The sequence below is a fragment of the Salmo trutta genome, chromosome 16 (genome assembly GCF_901001165.1).
Source record: "Salmo trutta chromosome 16, fSalTru1.1, whole genome shotgun sequence".
NCBI classification, from domain to species: Eukaryota; Metazoa; Chordata; class Actinopteri; order Salmoniformes; family Salmonidae; genus Salmo; species Salmo trutta.
The window spans coordinates 18,798,164-18,808,053 of record NC_042972.1 but is presented as its reverse complement, the minus strand read 5'-3'; the positions used below and the strand labels follow the sequence as shown (position 1 = coordinate 18,808,053).

General features: G+C 42.8%; 1 protein-coding gene across 1 annotated transcript; it reads left to right on the top strand.

Annotated features, from left to right (window-relative positions):
• Window positions 1-21: 21 nt before the first annotated feature.
• On the top strand, window positions 22-5,941 carry LOC115150229 (tumor suppressor candidate 2). Its single transcript, XM_029693312.1, has 4 exons — window positions 22-168; window positions 2,343-2,632; window positions 4,144-4,264; window positions 4,670-5,941. Exons 2-4 carry the CDS (start codon window positions 2,478-2,480, stop codon window positions 4,733-4,735), a joined length of 342 nt encoding a protein of 113 aa, XP_029549172.1. The 5' UTR covers window positions 22-168; window positions 2,343-2,477; the 3' UTR covers window positions 4,736-5,941.
• The last annotated feature ends 3,949 nt before the right edge of the window (window positions 5,942-9,890 follow it).

Below are 9,890 nucleotides of genomic sequence, written 5' to 3'. Positions count from 1 at the left end.
GAAGTGACGCAGATACATTCCCTCCATTTGACGGAAGTGGGTGAGAGGCTGAAAGCTGTGGTTAGCTTTTTCAGCGTGAGAGAGCTGTTTCTGTTTTGAAGGCATTCGTCGTCAAAGGAGGTTTCCACTTCCTAGATTTCAATCGACATCAATCTGAAATTTCTCTGGGTATGGCGATAGTGAATGCGCTTTCAAGCATGTAATAAATCAAATGGAAACGTGACAGCACGTATTGACAGCAAGTATGGCGTTTTGTAGCTAGCTATCTGATATTCTGAAGGGCCTTAGCTACAACTAGCATATCACCGCATCAGACACGCTGGAATGTTCTGCCAAGCTCAATACTTCAACCTGTTTCAGATATGACATGCTGCTATTTAACAGGAAAGTTATAAAAGTGAGTTGTCGGCTAGATAGCTACGGATGATGACAGGACGTCGTTGGTGTAAACAGCTCGCTAACAGCTAGCTAAGATACATTGGTTTGGGGAAACTAACGCCAGCCTCATCCTATCATGCTCGTTTGCTATGTTTAAAAATAAAATAAACTGGGTGATTCGAGGCCTGAATGCTGATTGGCTGACAGCCGTGGTATATTTAAGCAATAAGGAACGAGGGTGTGTTATATGGCCAATATACCACGCCTAACGGTTGTTCTGAATCGCGACGCAACACGGAATGCCTGGATACAGCTCTAAGCCGTGGTATATTGGCCATATACCACAGACCCCCAAGGTGCCTTATTGCTATTATAAACTGGTTACAAACGTAATTACAACAGTAAGAATATATGTTGTCATACCCGTGGTCTACGGTCTGATATACCATTGCTGTCAGCCAATTAGCATTCAGGGCTGAACCACCAAGTTTATAATTAAGTGCTAATGACCGAGAAGCTGGTGTTTGGAGGGTATATTGGCATGGGGTGTTGTTAGGGACGAGACAGTCTATTTTATACAATGGGTTAGCAACATATTCAAATAATTATTGACATTTTCATTAATGTTATTTTGATGAATTTATTCATACTATTTCGTCCTTCCACAAGATATAGTCCTGACAATGTGTTGCTACCCAAGCTGGCTGGTCTTTCGTTCTATCGGTTCGGTTGCTTGAGACTCGATTAGTCGGGAAAGTCTTTTTGTTCTGTATCTATGGATATGACCCAGTCATTCGTTCTAAATGTTCTATTGCCATAGTGACTTGCTAGCTAGCCAACTACAGCTAACTTAGTCACGTCAAACAGTGCAGCCAGAATAACAACAGTAGCTGTATTTGTTTAAGCTGCTTTCTAGTGACATTTATTTGGATACATCCATAACAATGAGCAAATGAGACGTGATTTCGCCTGGCATAGAAAATGGGCTCTGTCGTTGTTCATAGGAGCTAGCCAACAACACAGTTAACACAATCACTTCAAACTGACGCTGGAAAGTGTAAACTAGCTGCACTTTGTTTTGTTGTAGCTTTTTTCAATTGACATTTCTTTGTATATATCTGTAAAAACAATGCCATCTGATTGATGATTTCGACTGGCTGAGAAACGCTGTCTATCTCGTCCCAACTCTTGGCATTCCCATTAAAATGGGAAAGCTGGGACTCCCAATCATGTCCGGTTGTGATACAGCCTGTAATCGAACCAGGATCTGTAGTGACGCCTCTAGCACTGAGATGCAGTGCCTTACCGCTGCACAACTCGGGAGCCCATAAATGTGAGATAATGTCTAGATGCTTTTTAAAGTGGAGATCAAGTTTACATATTGCCCGGCTGGGTTGATGAGACAGTGGATTGCGTAGTCAGATGGAACAGAGTAAATGGGCGTTTTAACGTCATAGATTTAGCTGGTGGTAATTTGTGGAATAGACACCGGCTGGAAAGCGGTTTTAACCAATGAGCATTCAGGATTAGAAGCACCTGTTGTATAACAGACCATATACCACGGGCATGACATTTATTTTTACTGTTCTAATTTTGTAGGTAACCAGTTTATAATAGCAATAAAGCACCTTGTGGGTCTGTGGTAAATGGCCAATATACCACGGCTAAGGGCTGTATCCAGGCATTCCGTGTTGAGTCGTGATTCAGAACAACCATTAGACATGGTATATTGGCCACATACCACACCCCATCTGGCCTTATTGCTTAGTATAGTATACTAGATGAAAGACCACTAACTCATGCTAAATAGTCACAAATAGCTAGCTAGCCAGCAAAAGATGTCAACATAGCTAAGATTGCAGGTAATGTGGTCTCTAGCAAAATCAGCAGCTGCCAGGGAAACGTTTATCACCATTCATCAATATCTAACTTCTAGTAACTTCCTTTCTCTGTAATTCCTTTAGATTCTAGCTAGCTACTGTCTTCTACTTGATAAACAACGTCCCTGTCTCGAACTGTCAACACCTTCATCGAGCACCAACAAGCTACATCTCTCCTGGGTGCAGTCTGGCCAAGAAAATAATGTCCTACAGTTGAAGATGGGAGGTAGTGGCTCCAAAACCAAAGGTTATTGGCCTTTTGCTGGTTCAGGCAGTGTTGATGGTGATCCAACCAAAGAGGGAGTCGACGAACAGTCGCTGGCGAGGCTCCGAAGTTTCCGAAGTGCGACGCCCTTCGTGTTTACCAGACGAAGGTAAATATAGCATCATAAGTAGCAATAGTGCATTCGGAAAGTATTCTGACTTTTTCCACATGTTGTTACGTTAGACTTATTCTAAAATAGATGTTTAAATTCCCTCCTCAATCTACACACACAATACCCCATATGACAAAGCAATAACAGGTTTTTAGAAATTGTAGCATACCCTGTCTTCTTGGCTATGACTCTACAAGCTTGGCACACCAGTATTTGGGGTGTTTCTCCCATTCTTCTCTGCAGATCCTCTCAAGCTCTGTCAGGTTGGATGGTGAGTGTCGCTGTGCAGCTATTTTTAGGTCTCTGAGACTTGTCCCGAAGCCACTCCTGCGTTGTCTTGGCTGTGTGCTTAGGGTCATTGTCCTGTTGGAAGGTGAACCTTCGCCCCAGTCTGAGTTCTTGAGTGCTCTGGAGCAGGTTTTCACCAAGGATCTCTCTGTACTTTGCTCCAATCATCTGTCCCTCGATCCTGACTAGTCTCCCAGTCCTTGCCACTGAAAAGAGTGTGCAAAGCTGTCATTAAGGCAAAGGGTGGCTATTTGAAGAATCTCAAAAACAAAGCAAAATGTATTTTATATAACACTTTTTTGGTTACTACACGATTCCATATGTTACTTCATAGTTTTGATGTCTTCACTATTATCCAACAATGTAGAAAATAAAGAAAAGCCCTTGAATGAGTAGGTGTTCTAAAATTTGACCGGTAGTGTATCTGTGGACAACACCTAGTCTGATTTAATCACACTGTAACACAATTAATTGGTATATACAGCCTCAAACTAATGCTTGCAAAATCATTTAAATGTTCCTTACAAGAAAGAATGTTGAATAAAATGACATTTAAACTTACTCTACTGGTTGTCTGTGTGGTTTGATCTTCAGCTGCTTGAAATTGGACCAAATATCTACAGGAAAGTATTATTTACTCAACTTTTTAGAGAGCCAGTAGGTGTATGGTTCGGTTCAGCACCAAAGTAAAGTTTGTTTTGTCGGATATTTGGTTTTATATAGTCAATAGCTATTGAACCAAGCATGCCATGACAATGAACATTTATATATTCTGGATCGGGCGGATGGAGAACAATTGAAATTTGCATACAAAAAAAGGTGTGGATTTGTTCTCCATCCTCCCCAATTGTATAATTGTTCATTGTCATGGAATGCTTGGTTCAATAGCTATTGATGAGAGAACAGAATATCGCATATAAAACAAACTTTCCTTGGTACTGAACTGAAACAACCAGGCTCTCTAAAAAGTTGTGATAATACTTTCCTGTGGATATTTTGTCTCAAATTTCGAGCACCTGAAAGATAAACCTCACAGACAATTGGTAGAGTAAGATTATATTATATTATATTATATTCAACATTCTGGCTTGTAAGGAACATTTACATGATTTTGCAGGCATTAGTCCAAGGCTGTATATACCAATTAATTGTGTATTACAGCCTGATTAATCAGACTAGACCACACCCAGCAGTAACCCTTATGTCTTATCTGCTTTCAGCTCCCTGTACTTTGATGAGGATGGAGACCTGGCCCACGAGTTCTATGAGGAGACGGTTGTGACGAAGAACGGCCGCAAGAGGGCCAAACTGAAGAAGATCCAGAAAAACCTCATACCGCAGGTAACAGCCCCCCCTCTGTCGGGTAACAGCCCCCCCTCTGTCGGGTAACAGCCCCCCCTCTGTCGGGTAACAGCCCCCCCTCTGTCGGGTAACAGCCCCCCCTCTGTCGGGTAACAGCCCCCCATTTGGAATATAAAATTCAAGGGTGTATTTGCTAGCAACCAAATGGAAGCAAACAGGAATTTCCCTGTTTCACCCTATCTGAATTTGTCCAATAGAAACTCTATTGGACACCCCCCTAATATGCATGATGAAAATTGTCCCACCCCCACACCAGTATATCCGATATGGCGAAATCCAATATCCTGTTCTCACATCTGAATGTTTAGGTAACTAATGAATGATCATGTGCTTTAGTTTTAGTTGTGTTCATCATTCTGTCTCTTTCGTTTTTTTCCCATATAGGGAACCATAACCCTGGAGCACCCCAGCATCCATGTGGATTTCCCTGTCGTTCTCTGTGAGGTTTGATGAAGCCTGGAGCCACGTTTTGAGACCAGACTCAGACTAGCCAATGTGTCAACTCCGTCCCCCTGTTTCCCTCTCCACCTATACTTTACCCTGAAGTCCTCCACCTACCCTCTAAACCACCGTGGTCTCCCTGTGATGATGTTTGGCCGGAGCCCTGACCTGTGATGATAGACAGGCTGTCTAAACACATGATTGTGTTGAGCCCCTGCATGTGGACTCTGTAAAATGTGGCCTGTGTGCAGTCACGTTACACAAAGTAGTAAGTGGCCACTTACGGAGACCGTCGATGATCTGTGAAACACGTCAGTTAAGATGGCTGAAGACATAATTATGCTCCCGTTACCCTCAACCTATTCAATATATACAGTATGTGTGTTAGTGGATATGGAATGAAGTGTGACAACAGCTTGTCTGCCTGTCTCACAGCAGCAGTGTGTTCTGGTAGGAGGATCCATTGTACTTTGTAAGGAGAATGTAATGGGACAATTTGAGTTGAACCATGGGCTGTTAAGTAGAGTAGTGTCTCTCAGAATAGGCCGGCAATCCTATATCTTTAAACCCCGCCCTAGAGAGTTAATTTACCATCTGTACGTATTAAGGGGTGATATTTTCCGATACCTGTTCAGTCTTCAGAGCTTCCAGAGTAATGATAGGGCTTCAACTGTTAGGGCCATATCCTGAGGTCAGAGATATTGGAATATTTAATGCACATTTTATGTTTACAAGTAAAAAGAAAAACGCCATGGCATGATATAATTTCCACCATGCATGACGATGGCTCTGCTTCTGTCATTTCCCTATGGTGGAGCTAGACAATTGGTGGCCAATGTGATCTAAGCTGATCTTAATGTGATGTGTTGGGATGTTTGACTGGCCGTGGTGATCATGGTGTCAAGACCAGGGCTTGTAGTTATGAAACGTCTGAGTATGCGCTGATCTAGAATCAGTTTTAACCTTTGAGATCATCATAGTGAATCACATTAACATTAAAGGGACTGGGGGGGGTCTGATCCTAGATCGGCAATCCTACTGAATTGCTTTTTTTTTAGTACAGGCCCAGGCCTCAGACACATGTACAGAGAAGCAAGAACTTCAGTCCCCCTGGGAAAGGCCTCTGTTCCTTCACTGCTTTAGCGCGATACATTTCCCTGTTAATTTATTATAACTGTTACAATGGCATTGTTTTTAATTACAACTCAAAATGTATCCGGTCGTGGTCCCTTTGTCTTCTACACACCATTACACAAACTGATGTCTCCCTCTTTCAACTGTGGAATTTCTCTGTTCTCTTCTCCCCACGTCTGTGTTCATAGATAGTGTTATGGAATAGGTTACTTAGTTTCGACAGCACACTACAGCTCACTACCACTTCCACACTCCATCCCCCCCGCCAGGGGGCAGCAGTAACCTTGTCCAGCTGTTGAGCCTGGTTGATAAGCACATCAGGTGCTGCCAATTCAGGTGGTCATTAGTCAGTGTCCCAGCTTGAAAGCCATGAGGCTGCTGGGTTGTTTTGGTGGCCATGAGGCCTTTTGTTTTTATGTAGGCTCTTTAGTTTAGGTATGCCTGTTTTTAGTTTTTTATACTTTTGTTTCCATCACCATCTGAACATAATAATCCGCTTGGGCTCGCTGACCCAAAGGAGTCAAGTCAGAGCTGGACCTAAGGCAAGGTTGCTGTCTCCCTGGGCACATGTGCACCCAGCACGGTCCTCAAACACTGATTTCTCATACAATGAACAAAAATAAACCCAACATGTAAAGTGTTGGTCCCATGTTTCATGAGCTTAAATAAAAAATCCCATAAATGTTCCATATGCACACAAAGCTTATTTCTCTCATTCTGTGCACAAATGTGTTTACATCGCTGTTAGTGAGCATTTCTCCTTAGCCAAGATAATCCATCCACCTGACCCGTGTGGCATATAAAGAAGCTGATTAAACAGCATGATCATTACACAGGTGCACCTTGTGCTTGGGACGAAAGGTCACTTTAAAATGTGCAGTTTGGTCACAACACAATGCCCATGATGAATTGAATGGTAATTTCTCTACCATGAGCTGCCTCCACTGTCGTATTAGAGAATTTGGCAGTATTTCCAATTAGCCTCACAACCGCAGACCACGTGCAACCATTTCAGCCCAGGACCTCCACATCCGGCTTTTTCACCGGCGGGATCGTCTGAGGTGGGGTGTGGGTGTGCTGAGGAGTATTTCTGCCTGTAGTAAAGCCCTTTTGTGGGGAAAAACTAATTCTGATTGACTGGGCCTGGCTACCCAGTGAATGGGCCTGGCTGCCAAGTGGGTGGGCCTATGCCAAAGCCCACCCATGGCTGCACCCTTGCACAGTCATGTGAAATCCATAGATTAGGGCCTAATGAATTTATTTCAATAGACTGATTTCCTTATATGAACTGTAACTCAGTAAAATCTTTGAAATTGTTGCATGTTGCATTTATTTTTGTTCAGTATATAAACGCACACATTCAATCATGTTATAGATCATGTAACTAGGCCTAAGACCCCTATACAAAGCCAGTGCAACAATATCCATAGGCTAGTTGTTTTTGTAACAATAGTTGTGCCTGATTCAGCCACAACGGGGAGTATTTGTCACTTGATTCTGCAGAACCTTTGATCTTTGCCCTTTAGCCTCCCATACTAGTGATTGGCTCAAGCTTTTCCCCTAGCGACCCCAACAGAAATGTGATTCCCTCTGCCCAATACAACATCATTGTACTGACCAACTGATGAGAGCATTGCTCCAAGGGAAATTTTCAGACGCTGTACAGATGATTACTTTATCCGCCAGTCATATTGAAGTGGTGGAAGCCTGCCCTATCTAACGGGTGTATACTTCCAGACCTCTCCCTAAAGTGGAAAAGATCAACATTGGGCCAGAGCACGTTCATGTTCACAACGGCACAATCTAATCACCATGTCCACAGACACACCTCTCTAGCCTGCCTCTCAGGGGATGTTCATTTAATTTCAGAGCCCCCATTGGCTACTCACCCACACACGGGGCCCCTATAGTCTCTAATTTCCTTCTGAGGACAGACTCTGAGCTCCCTGCAGACAGCAAGATAGGTTTAATTGGGTAAGAGGTGTGAGTTTCTAATTTTATAATCTACGCCATATGAGCCCATCATGTCTGTCTGTTTTATGGGCTTTTGTCTGATAAATTGCTTCTTGTATCCTCAGTTAACTCTGAGCTCCATGGAAGAGGTATACATGGTGGTAAAATCTAGCTAGACATGACAGGAGCCTTCTAATGTAAATGTCTCTATTGTAAATAGAAGGCTCTGGACATGACTGTGCTTGAGTTCTGCAATGTCAAGCCATATTATTAAAAAATCATTTCACACTGTTAGGAAAGTGATTGGGCGTGTTTGACATTGCAGCCGATGTGATGCATTTTCAGTCAATTGTGACTGAATGATCTACAAATAATATTGAGTAATTATTTATGATGCAAGGTGATTTGTAGATCCAGTTTGGAACAAGCCCAGTATCATTGTTTGACAACCAGGGTGGTACAGTGTCAGGGAGGAGAGGATGGAGTTCAGCAGTCAGGTGAGGGTGTGTTTCTACATATTATAAATAACTTCTAAAGTGGTCCTTCCGCTCTGTCACTATTCTAGGTTGGAGGGTGTGTGTGTGTGTGTGTTTTACACATAGCATGCCGTTCTGTTGTAAATTGTGTTTGTCTGATTGCTAGCAGATGACCCACTGTACTTACACTGTAACTTCATTCAACTTCAGAGCAGTGGATAGACGCCACAGAGGCTGCTTCTGCTGCAGTTTCCCTACCACTGATCTGAGCATGTGTAGTCTGGGGTACACTACTTGAAAAGTTGTAATTGTCATCCACTAAATTGTGTTTATGAAAGTGAATTGTAGATATTGCATAGAGCTTTGTTTCACTAAGATTACTAAAGGCACTACTTCAAACATTATTTCACACAGAGGTTAAGATTAGATCTGGTTGACAGGCTTGAGAGACATTGTTTTGCGTCTCACATTATAAAACTATTGAAGGCTGTGAAGCTCTGTGTTCACACGAGTGTGAGTCTGTGTGCCCTTGACCTTGGCACATTTGGCAGCTGTAGATTGCGCCCAGGGCAATACCACTATGTTCAGCAACAGCATGTGGCATGTCCTTGGCCCTGGTGTCACACTGGCGGGTACTCTGCTGATGTGCGGTCGTCTTTGTCACGCTGTCGTTGCAGCCACATTCCACCAATGTTTCTGTTGTTATGGAAGGCGTCTTCCTGTCCCCCGTCCTCTATGGGTCTGGACATGCTAAGAGGGGAAATTGAAACCTGGGAAGGATGTCACTGACATATACACAGGGTGGAGGAAACGACCCCAACTACACTCTTAGAAAAAAGGCTTCCAAAAGGGTTCTTCAGCTGTCTCCATAGGACAACCATTTTTGGTTCCAGGCAAAACCCTTTTGGATTCAATCTAGAACCCTCTGTGGAAAGGGTTTTACATGAAACCAAAAATGATTCTTCAAAGGGTTCTCTTATGGGGCCAGACAAAGAACCCTTTTAGGTTCTAGATAGCACCTTTTTTTCTAAGAGTGTACTGCACAGGAAATGGTAGAGGCCAACTCTCACCAGGGGTGTTTGAGCGGGTATACTGGTCGGTGTGTTGGTGTTTGTGGGGCTACCTTTCACTCTCATACCTTTTTCCTATTTATTACTCATGAGGAAGGTGGGTCGTTCCACCTCCAAAAACCACAAGAAAGAGGTTTTCTACGGCCACCATCTCAGATTGTTCTGAAATTGTTTCTGTTGTTAGAAACAGTTAAGATTAGCATTCCTGCAACATTATTTTGTTGAAATTCTTCTGAGAAATTAGGTTGATTGCACCCAAATATGCCATTTTAATTTAACCTAACATCCGATTTGGACCAAGCTTTTTTCTAACAGTGAGTTAGACATGAGGAATCCAGAGAAACTGTCAAAAGCCACCCAGAGTCATTGAAGTTGTTAGGTTTATGTCCCATCCTACATCACCTAACAGCAGAAACAGCACCATCTAGTCAGACCTGGTAATATCAGGATGTAGGATGGGACATAACTTCAATAACAAATTTTTCTGAACAGGGCGGGGGGGAAAATACCAAATTCACTGAGAATACATTA